Source organism: Protopterus annectens, chromosome 8.part0 (assembly GCF_019279795.1).
Source record: "Protopterus annectens isolate FY-2018-M chromosome 8.part0, PAN1.0, whole genome shotgun sequence".
Taxonomy (NCBI): domain Eukaryota; kingdom Metazoa; phylum Chordata; order Ceratodontiformes; family Protopteridae; genus Protopterus; species Protopterus annectens.
The window spans coordinates 755,532,228-755,546,473 of NC_056741.1; the positions used below are offsets into that span (position 1 = coordinate 755,532,228).

Consider the following 14,246-nt stretch of genomic DNA (forward strand, 5'->3'; position numbering starts at 1 on the left):
CTTGTTTTTTTATACTTTATTTTGATTGGCATTCCAGCAGTGTATTTAAAAAGTAATTTTTTTTTCATGCCTCACAACCTTTGTTTCCATCTAGGTATTAAGTAAGCTGTCATGTAGCCAAGGCACTGAAATCATTTTTTCTTCTCTGCTTCATTTTGTCTTTATTGGCACACAGGGTAGCAGTGTATTTAAAATACCAGTTTGTGTGGTTTTGAGTATAGTGAAAGAATGCTAGCAAATGTACATTTTCTGTAAGAATAAATGTTTACACACTTTGCAGTCTTGGTTTCTGCACCTAAAGTAGCAAAATGTAAGGTAACTTGTTGAGGGACATAATATTAGCCTCATGACTGTGTGTGTGTATGTGTGTATATGTATGTAACAATCTGTGCTGTGTAGAGTATTCAGCATGTGCCATACTGACAGAGCATTTATTTCATGTAAATAAGTAAGCATGTCCAGCATTGATCCCTTTGCATCATAGCTCCACCCCCTTTTAATTGACCACACCCCCTCATGTTGGCCCCACCCATTCCGCTGTCTCTTGCAGCCCCCCTTTGATTTTAAGTCACCAGCAGCCACTGTACATTTCTATAAAAAAATGGCGTTCTTATGCTCACCTCTTGTCACTATAAAAATATAAGAATATTGTTACTGGAAAAGGAAATATTCCTCTAAGCAATAGTACATTAAACTGATACTACATTTACTAGTTAAAGCAATTCTATACACATTCAGATCTTACTAGCCTATATAGTTTTTCAAAGATGCTTTCAGAGGAGAAAAATATCAGTTCAGCATAGAAGGTATGTTACACCCTTATTTGGTAGCCGTACAGACAAACCCATAATGTGTAAATCTAAACAGTCTTTTTATATATATATATATATATATATATATATATATATATATACACACACATACATACATACACACACACACACACACACAAAAAGAGAGCCAAGCACATTTAGTAATCATTTAAATATATATAAGGTGTAAAATAACTGCATACCTCTCAACTGTCCAGCTTTTCGCAAAATGTCCACATTTTTGCGTTATTGGCGTGTTCCTCAAAATATTTGAGGTTTTCTGGTAAACTGCTGAGGAGTAAATTGAATAAATAATGATATACATTTGAGTTTCAGACTTTACATCCTGCAGAAAACGCGTGCTAACACACATCATGTTACTGTAACAACCACTTTCTAAGCTTATTAGAACAATATTTAAAACCTGCTCCTAATTTTGGCCTTTGTTGTCACACATTCTTTTAGGCTTCGTCCACACTTCTGATGCAAAGAAATCGAGCGGTAAGGTAACTACGTAGTCCTACTCAATAGCACCAGTCTAAAACCACTCGCATCCTGAAAACTACATGATATAACTACAGATTGACAGTCGAATCTTAGGTTGTACAGTTTGTTATACGCGTCAATTCAGTCACGTCAGCCAAGTCCATGAACTTCAGAAATAGCATCACTGAAACTCCGGTCTGGTATTTCTCAGGCTGTCCTCACTTGCTATAGGATTCAGTAAGTTAAGTCTCCAGTTTATCACTGCACGTGTGTTAATTAGACAGACGACTACAGCTTAGTTATCTTTACAAACTATTAGTACTCCCAAGCATATGAAACTGTTAAAGTACACTTACGTTAGTAGAATAAAACAAATGAATAGAATCGTATACATTAACTACATAAAGCAGCCCAACATTTATCCAAAGTACCACAACCTAGTATTGCCCAAATCTTTCTTCCAGTCTCTTTCAGAGCCTTGGCCAGCTCTGACTGGGCACGCGTCACTTCCGGTGTGTACGGAGCGAGGTTATTGTGGCTTTGAGAGTCAACACTGAAGAGAAGGGGCTGGAGAGAGAGTAAAGAGGGAGGGCTCACTTTAACTGAATGTTACGGATACCCGACTTCAAGGGAAAAGCTTGTATCTGAACGTTGGGGACGTTTTTCATGCCATCACTGTACACACCTTTACTATTTTGACCCATTTGTAGTAGTTTTCAAGATGGGAAACGCTGCCACTGCCAAGAAAGGAAACGAGATCGAGAGCGGTGAGTGAGAGATTAGAGACAGGGAACTGGCAAAGAGGGAGGGCAGGACGGGGGTGGAGGGTTGGGCTCATTCATTGCATTTGATTTGTATTTCGGGGGTAGAGTAGCTGAGAAGCTTTTAAAAAAGGAGACTAGTGGGCCTAACAAGGGGGAATTGGAGAAAGTATGCAAAGCCTAGACTGCCCCATGTATACAGAGAGGATGCAGGAGATTATAGTGCATTGCTTACACACTGTCCACTTTTCTGCACGCCATGGAATGGACCTAAGGAGTCTGAGGCCTGTTTCTAGTGTGCAGACAGTGTATATAGTCTTTGCAAGAAATGTATATATCCGAACTGACTTTTAGTTCATTCATTTCATGTCATAAACAGAAAAGAAGTATACTTTGTCAGTACGGGTTCAAAAGTAGTAGACACTGGCCATGCTTATGTAGGTCTTTTACAGTTAAGCAATGCAAGCATTTTCAAGTCACATGTGCGACAATGTAAAGTAAAAGCGTGTTTAAGATTGTTTGTAATCTTCTTAGTACTTCTGATTGCCGACTAACAGAGTTGCTGTTGCGCAAGAGGCTCCCGTTACTTTATTGTAGTTGTATCCATAAGTGTTTCCACAGACTGCATTTTTTAGACTAGACTGAACGTCACTTTTTTCAGTTATTTATTGACATGAAAATGTGCAGCACCAAGTCTGATGTATATGTTTTTCGTAATTGTGTGATGTGCTGATGTCATACTATCTGATGCAATATACCTCCACTTACACCAGTGATCAAAAATCTCTGGTTGCAAACACTGACGTGAAAGTCTAGAATTTCAGTTTTTTGTCTTGCCTGGATGTTGACTGAGTCATGGTTTGTGATTCAGTTTATAGGAGTGTTCCACGAGTTTCAGTTTAATCGTTTGCGTATGTATACCACAACATCACTGTTACCATGTTGGGCATGCCATGTGCACTGTAAACAGTCACATTTTAGTTTGATGGACCTTCTATTTCACAGGGGTTAGTTGTGTGTGGCAAATAAATGAAGTATCGTGTTTTGTTGTCTGTAACAAGAATAACGGGGTTCGAGATTGTGTGTGAGAAAGAGGCGAGTTAATGCATCTTGGAATAAATTTCTGTCGTGAAAACATAAAATAAAAATGTTCAGTTAAATGTTTGTTGTTGCAGTTACTTTTCAAACTAACGCTTCCTTTAAATGGAAATAAATATTATTTTGTTTAGTGTTCAGTACGTGAGATTATAAAAAGTTACGGGTCTATTACGATTTACATTGTTGTCAGATTTTGCTGTTAATTTTCCGTTTCAAAAGGACTTTGGACTAAAAACTAAATGTGTTAAGCAACAGATTGTACTACCTGTAGCATGTCATACTTACTGTGGTTAACTCAGTTATTTTTTAAGAATGTATACGTTTTAAACTTGAATCGCCTGCATCTAGGTATTACGCGATCTAAATGTTTACTGTTTTTAGAACAGTTTATTGGAAAGTATGGTATATCTTTAAACCATGTGTAATTAATTAGGTGACGTTTTTCTAAGGTTCGGGGTTTTTACTATAGAGTTATCAAAATTGCTGCTTTTGGTTGGTAACGAAACTATTAGCAGGCTGCTGAGTATTATTTTGTGCTAGACACTGACAGAAGACCTGATTTATTTTTCTGCAGCTACTGTTGCTACCTTTGTTTCTTACAGCACATACCTCTATAGTGGTATGATTGGTTTCTTTTCTCTTATGCACTTAAAATGACTTGGAAAATATGTTTCAGCTTTGTTGGTACACAATACTAAGCGAATCATCTGCTCTTTAAAGTAAAAACGTTTGCTTGGGTATTATTTACTTTTAAGTTGAAAATGTTTTAGTTAAGAAACCTGTAGTAGTCTCGAAGACTAGAGCATTTCTACCTAGGGTTACCACCTGTCCCACTTTGCGAGGGACACTCCCTCTTTAGGCAGTTGTGTCCTGCAAAAATATTGAAAAATTGGCAAATGTCCTGAGATTTTTGGACAAAAATATTGCCTATATTTTATGTAATAGTTGCATAAAACAGTTATTCTGTATCTGAAACACCTAAATGTTATAATAAACAGAATAAGCAATTAAATTGCTATAAGAATAAGCTATTATTTAGGAAAAAAGTGAAGTTATGTCCTTTGTACTGGTCGTGGGTATGTTTTGCTCTGCAAAATCTGACATTTGTACCAAAAATGTCCCACTTTGGGCATTTGAAAAGGTGGCAACCCTATTACTACCAGCTGAAATCATGTAATATATATGGAGGATGTCAGTGGTTGAGAAGATTAGTTTGCTTGTTTATTTTTGATGCTGGAGGCTTTGGGTTCTACTCCTAGATTAGGTACTCTTGAATTCATATTGTAGTACTTGAAGTACAGTACTGCATGGAGGTTGTACTGCACATTTTAGATATTGTCCTGCTGAGATGTTAAACTGAATTTTGATCTACCAGTTTTACTAATGCCATGCTACACTTGGAAGCAAAAGCTGTATGTGAATTTCCCTGATGTCTTGACTACATTTATCCTGGTCATTGTTTATACCAGTCCATTTTGCCCCTATAAAGTGGACCTAATCAGCCTTTCCAATTCAGTAATCTATAGAAAAATAAAGTTTTTTTTCTAATTGTTGTTTATTCTTTTTTTGCTTGTCCTTCAGTAAACATTAATGTGATCAGGGCAGATACAAGTTTGCAGGGCTTGGTTCATACTCTATTTTTTCGTCTTTTCTCTTCAAGCATGATTTCTGAAGAAAGTATCAGGAATGTTAGTGTCTGTATGTTGTAACGTGAAAGCTGTTTTATGTAAATATCCCGTGTTTGTCTTCAGAGGTCAAAAAAATATTTTTTTTCAAAATACTAAGACTGAGAATGTATCCATGAAATAAAATGCTTTGTACATTTGCACCAATTAAAACAAACTTTATCAGGTGAATGAAAAGATTTCTGATGCCTCTGTTTTTCCGCAAAAAAACAAATTAGTTTTGTTTATTATAGACCTTGTGAAGCATGCTGTCTGTGTTTTCATTACTCTTTTGATTTGCATTAGCACCAAGTGATGGATTGGGTAGAAAAGATTGATAACTGCTGGACTGAACCAGTGTACCATTTTCTTCCTTAAAAGACAAACTTACAGTTAAAGGTTTATTGATGTTTTCCAATGTTAATATCTCACATTTGGAATTTTTACAGATGGTTTATAGAGATGCAGGGAATGTTCTGTAAATGTTATTACAATCTTGTATATAATTCTTAGTTTTTGTACTTTATACTTTGATTTTTTTTGTACTAAGAATGTTTACATGAGAGCCGTAATGTTTATTTAGGGATGGCATTAATACAGACTCTGTTTACAGCGTAGCATTGTTATGGTTTTCATTGAAGCTGCTTATCAGAAAAATCACTGGAGAAAGAAGTATTAAAACACTGTAGTGTAGATAAAGATTTTGTTGCCTGTGCAATATGGCAATATCATGTTATGATATTAGTTTCTTGTTTCTTTTTCAATATCAAATGCTTTTTAAGAGTCCTTAATTTCCAATGCACATAGATAAAGGCATTAGTCTTTGATTTGTTTTATTATCAAGAACTGGTAATCGTGGAAGAACTTAGCATTTTACACCTTTGTTCTTAAGTAGCATATCCTCTGTATTCTTCTACCATTTACATAGGTAGTATTTAGATACTTGTAACTGTTTTTGTTTTGTTTTGTTGCTGCTCCGACTGGCAGATAAGAAAGAGGAAATACATGACGTGCCATGCTGGTTATGGGCAGAATCATCCCTCAGTATTACTAAAACATCTGAAAAGTTTGGTCTCCAGCAAATGTTTACCAGACTGCTTCCTTCTGCATGTAGGTGACACTTTACTAATTGAAATTGTATTGTGTAAGTATCTTTAGGTATCACCAAGGTTTAACCCAAATCTGTGCCTGTTGTGGAGCTAAGTCGCATGTGTCATACTTTGTGAGATGGACATAAGTGTGCTTACTTTCATCTTCAGTTGTAGCAGTATTGGCAACAGTTTTATTTTCATGGTCGCTTTTGTTATAGTAAATTCCCTCTATTGTATTTTCTCTTTCTTTTGGTTTATGTTCCTTTCTAACTGTCCTCTTCCCATAATATTTCAGCTTTCCCTTATTGTCCTTGTAGTTAGGACATTTTGCAAACTGCTGCCATCATTTTCAGGTACTGTTGTGTTTTTTTTTTTTTTTTCTCTATCTTGCACTGTACCAGTCTTGTTGTATATACTTCTGCTGTGCTGTCTTCTCACATGGAACACACACAAGCCGTGTTTGCACTTTACAAACCTGAATCCTTTTCCTCCCTTCCTCATTGTGTCCAGTCGTGTTATCTTTTCTGTCTCTTGCTGTCGAGTTTAACCTGAGACTCTTCTTTTAAAAGGGTGCACTTTACTACTAGTACCTGCATAATTGTAGCATAGTTTTCTTTTCAGTATCTGTGCATTACATCTGATCTGTATTGTGCGGGCCACAGCCCAACATTGCAGTAACATTGTTTGTTTCACTGTTTGGTATTTTATTAATTATGTATGCATGATATTCCATAATTCACAGTAGAACAGTATTACAGTATGTGTTTTACTACACATGCTTACTGCTGTACCTTGAACATTGCTATCTTGAGTTTCTATATGTGCTATGTCCTCCTTCCCCTTTACAAGCATGCATCTAAAATATGTATTTAACAGTTTGTTAGTGGAAATACTGTAGTAAATATGTTTTACTACGATACTATTCAGTAGTGTCCGTGTTTCTAAAGTCCATTGCTGTTTCCTGTTAAAGCTGGAAGTAGTTTCTAGATTTAACTTACTGCTGCCCATATTTCCGCAGATAAAATATTTATTATCATAAGTTTGTCTTAATTTACTAGTTTACATTGTGACCATTGGCTTTGTTGAGAGTAAGATCATTTCATTAAGAGACAACTGCTTGAGAAACTCTGATAACAGACTCCACTTTTGTATAAAGTTACCTTGCAGTACTTTAAATTTGAACCGTTATAAGGCGCATAGATTCATATAAAACAGGACTGTGGAATGTCTTGTAAGTTAAGCTTAGATGCCCTATGAACTGTTAAGGATCTCTATTCTTTAGTCTGTTTTAATTCGTTAACTTCGGAATTCTGTTAAGTATAAGTACCTTTTAGAGGGTGGACCTGGGGGCAGTCTTTCATTAAATAATTTGTTCCAAGTTGCATAATATGCAAGTGGAAGTGTGTGTGTGTGTGTGTGTGTGTGTGTGTGTGTGTGTTGGGGGGGGGGGCTAAAACCCTGTGTACAGGTTGACATTTATTAGCTGATCAGTGTCATAAATTCTGTACTGCTAGAGGATTTGAGTGCCTTGGTCTTCACTTGCCTGTTGTATGACTTGAAGACTTAAAAAGGTAATGCTCCCATATTACCCCTCTAAACAAGCATTTGCCACAACTAGTACTACCTACCTGGTTAGGTTAGTGTTATGCATTTGCTTTCTTCATTTTAGCTTTAAATTTGTTTAAAGACACAGCCATAAGTTTTCTTTTATTTTTGCAATACAGTTGAACATATGTTTTTTCAGATCTAATAAACAACACATTATTTTGTATAGTAGTTTTCAAAGCAATGTATAGCTGTCATTGTTTGGATTGTGTGTATTACTGAGGAAATGGACATAACAGAGCTTTGTTTTATTACGTTAGTTTGTTTAAACGGGCGTCACCCTTGAAACATGAAGATTTTTACACTGTCGTGCTCATATCTCGAAATTTAATGTTACGATGTAAGTTGTCTGTTTCTAATCCATTGTCTTGCAGTGTATGGAAAGTAGTTCATTAAGACTGAGATATTTGAGATGCCTCTCTCTCTTAGAGCCATGACCTAGATTGCCTTTTTTCTGTTTTATGGTTCAGGTAAATGCACAGAGGGATGATCACTGATCATGCTGTGTGCCTTTATGTAGAAGAGGATGTTCTGCTCTAGTTCATAAATGTCATGATTCTGTTTCCATTATGACTGTTGTAAGCTATATAGTGCACTCTTAGAAATAATTGCACTTTGAACATGTATTAATAGCACGTCTGCTTGTAGATACACTGCTTGCTGCAGATCCATTAATGCTATGACTTTCCACTTGAGAATTTGGGGGACAGAGGGTCACAGAGTATGACCACACCTACTCGAGTGGAAGTGATGACCTTGGAAGTAGAATACAGTGCATAACTACCGTGTGGCTGCATGGGACTTTGCTCCCCCCCCCACACACACACACATCCAGCTTTGGGTTTGTCACTTAGGACAGTTTTGTAGTGGCATGAATATCCAATTCATTTTCATACAGGCAATATTAAGTGAAGAGTCATATGTCTTGCCAAATTACTGGGCATCAGGAAGGCATTGATGCACTATATTCATGTGGGTGCAGTACTTCCACATCATTAGTAATGGGAAGATTTAAAACGTCATTAGTAATGGGAAGATTTAAAACGTCATTGAGTTTTCCTCATAATGTGGTTGTCCTATATTTTTTTATTGCTTTTCATAGGACCATTGGAGGTTACTAGGCTAACAGCCCTAGAAACATTTTAAGCCTAGCCATTCTTGCCCCAATTATCAGTATCCATGGACTAGAATGGCTTTGGTGCGTACATGTGCCTTAAGGTGTCTACAAGCTGCTTCTATCCATAAGGTACACAAATGAGAAGCCACGGTTTTGCTTTTTGTTTAGAACAGGTATCAAGACAGTGTGGAATACACAGTTATTTTTTCCCACAGTCACTGTCATTTAAGAAAAATTAGTTCATACAGTAGAGGATCATTAGTGAGTTTAAAATGGTAAAATGTGTAATATTGTTGATCCTTCAGTATCCATGTAGAGTTCCATTTCATAAATCACTTAGAATTGTCCAAGGTATAACTTCTGGCACATGAGGTTGCAGTTGGCCGTTTCTGGAGAGCTGGGTTTATTCTTCATGGTGCAGAATCTTTCTAAAACACTTTTTGATTTATGTGTAGTTTCCTTCTGCATATTGCATTAATTTTATAATTTTCCAATTTATTGGAGTCCACTTCAGGAATAGAACAGCTTGTGTGATAAGTGCATATTAAGTAAATAAGGCAATAGTTTTCTTTTTAGTTGCTTTGTGAATATTAAGGGTGCCTACTGTGACATAGCGATTGGTTTGCCAGTTTTAAACATTGGGGAGTATTAAGAAGGTAGGAAAGCCCTGATTGAACATCCTGTTGTACAGTAGAGGGTGTATTGTTGAAAACTGGTAACAAGCTTTACAGGTAGGAAACAGAAAGCCACATGAGTGTAAAACTAGTGGAAGTTTAGACCTGAGCTCTGTAGGTTTGGTGTGTGTGTGCCACTAATGGCAGATGGGAAGATTTCTGAGGAGGAATTCCCCAGCATCTTTGCATGAAAGAAGATACCTTTACTAGAGTTCAGCTGGTACCCACCAAAGTAGAGTTGGATGATGAATGAACCTGTGGAGTTTGCCTTGCCTGTGTGGGAAGACTTTTTGTGAGCCTTCCGTAGCTGTGGAACTGTTACTACTAATGTTGTAAAGATGCTAAAAGGCAAATACCCTTGAACCCTGCACATATTTGGGCTACCTCTGGGAAATTCTTAGTGTTGTCTGTTACAGTGAAATGAAGCCATCCTGGATTGTTTTCCACAAAGCTGTTAAGTATGACTTGAAGGTATGCATTTCATCTGTTTTTATGCGTTTTTGCCAAGGAAAGCACATTTTTGTTCCTTGCTTTTGTAGAGAAGTCCGTTATGAATCTTAATAAAAGTTTTATGATGTGGGCCTGGATTTCTAAAACAGCTGTTTACGAACGTTACTAGACTTCTCAAAGAAGTTGCTGATGAAAACGCCTGAAATTCTATGAATAAATGTAATTTGTAAGCTGTTTATGTGAAATTACTTGATGAAACTTTAGATTTAAAGTGTCAGTAAACGTTTTCTTTTTTTATTTGAAATGTATTAATCTAGCTCATAGATGGATTTAGCATTTCTTATTTTATTCCTCAATGATGCTTTACACCATCTAAAGCTTTCTTTGTTACGTAAAGTAGGAGTAACTTTATAAATTAACCCAATAATATTTTTCTTTTTAGGCATTTTATGTGAGTTTGCACCTCTTCCACTGGGAGGAGGAAGACACTTAATCCTGCAAGATGTATCTAAGAGGACATATTTATTTACAACTTCATCCACATTTTTATAGAAAGAAAAAATCTCCACTCTTCTTTGTGTGTATTGCCTTATGTCAGTCCTAGATGCTTTAAATACCACTGATTCATGGTGTAGCCAGCCTGATATATATTTTTTTATTTGCACTGAGATTTTCTTGTAGCTTTTACTACTGCTCAGATAAGACTGATAATCTTCTGAGTTTCCAGGTGCTGGAAGTGATGTATAAAATGTGTAACACAAGTATTAATTCTAAAATATTTTGTTTTCTTGTTGCAAACGTAATAGCTGTGGTATATAACTTTGTTTCCCAGAAGAGTCAAGTATCTCCTGGTTTCTGTGCAGTAAGTGTGTCTTGGCAGATGTCTGTGGCATTTTAAATTACTAGCAGCTTTGCTAAGAATGGCTTTGGCAATTTTATTAAAGAACTAAAGGGCCTATCTATCCCTAAACTGGAACTTTTGTTGAAACCCACAATGGTCAGGTTAAGTTTGTTGCAACTGATTCTAACGCTAAGGATTTCAGCTAGATAATTGTTGGATCTGATCATCCCTAGTGTTTTTAAGTTCAACCCTGATTAGTTTATGGTATCCTGTAAAACTAAACATGCTCTTTTGTTGTGCAGAGATTCTTCACATTGATTTCAGGTAAATCTTTTCATGTCCAGAGTCATTACAATTTAAATTGTTGTATAACTCTGAAATTAGTTTATTTCTATTATGAAAAATCACCTTGTATTGCTTTTAAATAGTTTTTATGTATAGTCTATAAGTTCTTCTTTCAAATAATCTTTGGTTACCCCCTCCCATGCAGAAATCCCTGCATATTATCTTATTCCCTTACTTAGCCTAATTTCTAGAGCTGTATTTTTATTAACACAAGGTTTTCATGTAGCCTGCTGTACTATTAATCTTTTCCATTTGGTTGTCTCACCTTCTCTTGAGGACAGAATTGTGTACACATGGGCATGACCAATCTCATTGCTGGTTGCTATTCCTTGCGTTTTTAACAACTTACTCTGTACAGTATAAACACAGCAAATAAATACATGGAGTCAGAATTGTTCTTGATACTTCCATTTACTTGTTTTGCAGAAGTCACATGAATGTGCACACAGGGACAAATGCACACACCTACACAGAGGTAGCTGGACCTTATGCTGCAGTGCTAGCATGTCCCATTTGTTCAAATTATTTGAAAATGCCAAAAGCTACCAGTTTAGGAGTTCAATGTTGTGGTCTTCAGCATTTTGATCTTTTCGGTTTTATGGATTCAGGATTGTAGGTTTCAACCATGTGAGCTACAGGACTGTTGATGATAGTAAACTGAATGGAAAATATGATCCCATGTGCTCTAATCTCGACAACTTCATTTTCATTGAATACAATGCTTTCTAAAAAGTGGTATACTCCAAAAGAATGCATAGCAAACTAAGAGTATTACTAAGTGATTTAATTCCTGTGCCTGTATATGTAATTTCTTTTTGCTGAATGTTGATCATTTAGAGAGGCTTCGCTATATGAATTCTTTGTCTTTACAAGCTGCAGACTGAGTATTGAATGTACATGTACACAAGAATACCATTGTTTGTTTTTTAACATTGTCATTGTTTACAGTTGCTAAGCATGTGGTTTTCATTCACTGTTTCAAATAATTCATCTGGAAAATATTTTATAGGTTCATAGGTAGGTACTAGGTTATCTTCCCGAGGGCATTTATAAGCCTAGCCATAGAGTTCGCCGCCCCATTGATTAATTAACTGATCCTCTGTCAATCAGAGCCAATGAAGTGATCCCAGGGGTGTATTTTCTGTTACCCATACACTCGTCAAGGTTTTTCTTGAGTGTTAGTGAGGGGCTCTGCCTGATGTAATTTGGAATTTTGTTCCAAAGCATGGGGAGTCTCTGTGATGGGAATCTATCCCTCCAGCATGTTCTATTTATTGTTGTGACGAGGTTTAGCTCACTAGAGCGGGTGGCTTGCAGTGACTTGGATTTCTTTAGGTGGAGCATGTCCAGCAATTCTGAGTTGGACATGGCTTTGTAAGTCAGACAGAGATCACCTCTGAGTAAGCGATATGCCACTGAGTACAGCCGGAGTTTTTTCAGTCTGGCTGCATAGGACATATGTTTGAGACCAGTAATCCTCTTGGTGAAGTACTTTTGTGGTCTTTCCAGCTGTTGGAAATGTCTTGTGAGGTACATCCCAAATGGGGCATTGTACTGTATGATGGGTTTGATGAGTGAAGAGTAGAGGGGCACTATAACCTGTTTATTTCTAGATGTGAACCCTTTAGTAATTAGATGGGCCACATGGAAGGATTTCCTAACTACTTTGTCAATATGATTGTCAAAGAAGAGATTACTATCTACCTGGGTCCCCAGGTCTCTTATTACCTCTTCTGTATTAAGGGGGCTGCCACCTATGTGGTAATTCGTGGGCGTTTCGTTTTTCCCAAACGGGATGACTATGCATTTTTTGGCATTTAGCTTGAGGCCGTGACTTTGACACCAGGTGTCTGTCTCAGTAAGGCCCTTTTGGAGGATGTCCGTGTCAGCCGGAGAGTCACTTATGGCTCCCAGTTTGCAGTCATCGGCGAACTTGGTTAGCCATAGTCCTCCTGTGTTTGTCTGTACTTCCGAGAAGTATATGCCAAACAGTAGGGGTCCCAGGACCGAGCCATGCGGGACACCACTTGTGACTGGTTTAGGGTCGGACCTGGAGTTTGCTATTCTTACTGTGCGAGTTCTGTCTGTAAGCCAGTTGGCAACCCATCTCATGACGTAGGGGTTTATGTTCAAGCTGGTGACTTTTTTTTTCTGTAAGACCCAAGTGGGGAATAGTGTCGAAAGCCTTGGCGAGGTCAAGGTAGGCTGTGTGAACCACCTTTCCCTCGTCTGTGGCCTTCGTGACTGTCTCAAAGAAGTCAACCAGGTTTAGTAGGCATGATCTGCCCTTAACAAAGCTGAACTGGGTAGGGTCAAGTGTTTGTTGGTTCCCAATGTCTTTGTTAATGAGTTCCATGATGATGCGCTCCATAGCCTTGCAGAACAGGCTAGTCAGGCTTATGGGGCGATAGTTACCTGGGTCAGTTGTGGCCCCTCCTTTGTGGAGCGGAATAACCGTTGCTGTGCACCATTCTGTGGGCATGTAGCATGTGGAGAGGCTGAGGATGAACAGCGTGTTTAGTTGGGGGGGTTAGTTTGTTTTGTAGTTCGTGCACGACGCAGCCCGGGACACCATCTGGTCCCATTGACACTGTGTTTTTGGCTTTTGAAAGGGCTGTTTTCACCTGTGCGTCTGTGATTTTTGGGACACTACACTTTTCCGGTATTGTTGTGGGCCCTTTTGGAGGTGAGAGGGGGGTGAAGTTTGCACTAAATCTATCTGCCAGGATGTTGGCAATATCAGTAGGTTCAGTATATTTTGTGCTATTTCGCACTAGTTCAGTGCATATCTGCGAGTTGCCACTTAGATTCCTAACCTAGCTAAAGAAGGTTTTGTGGTTATCTTTTGAATCCTTGGCTATTTTTCTTTCGAAGTTAGCCTTGGATGATTTCATGAAGGACCTCAATTTCTTACTGATACTGATCAAGGATGTCTTTCCTTCTCGGGATTTGCTTTTTTTTCTGAACTAGTTTCCTCCTTCTGTTGTATAGCCTGTTTATTGCAGGGGTCCACCAAACTGGTTTCCTTCTCTTAAACGAGTGAGTCTTGGTTTTGCTAGGGATGACACGATCCATGCATCCTTGTAGGTGCTCATAGAGTGCATTTGTAAAGGTTTCTGCATCTTGGGCAGCATTATCCTTTTAGCATGGGGGCTGTGAAACTTACACCTCTGCCTTAAGTAAGGTGAAGTTTGCTTTAGAAAAGTTTTTTACTGTGGTTTCCTTAGTTGATGGTGGGGTGTGGACATCCACAGTGATTAGTTTATGGTCTGATCTAACCAGTGAAGGGTTGACCTCCGGTG

The 14,246-nt window shown here is 37.7% G+C and overlaps 1 protein-coding gene across 2 annotated transcripts in view; it reads left to right on the forward strand.

Moving 5' to 3' along the window:
• Window positions 1-1,812: 1,812 nt before the first annotated feature.
• Window positions 1,813-14,246, forward strand: part of LOC122809023 (cAMP-dependent protein kinase catalytic subunit beta) — a 2,062,609-nt gene continuing 2,050,175 nt past the window's right edge. For both annotated transcript variants that reach the window (XM_044080223.1, XM_044080224.1), the window contains exon 1: window positions 1,813-2,065. In XM_044080223.1, the coding sequence (XP_043936158.1) occupies window positions 2,020-2,065 (46 nt within the window). In that variant the 5' untranslated portion in view covers window positions 1,813-2,019. The remainder of the gene's footprint in view (window positions 2,066-14,246) is intronic.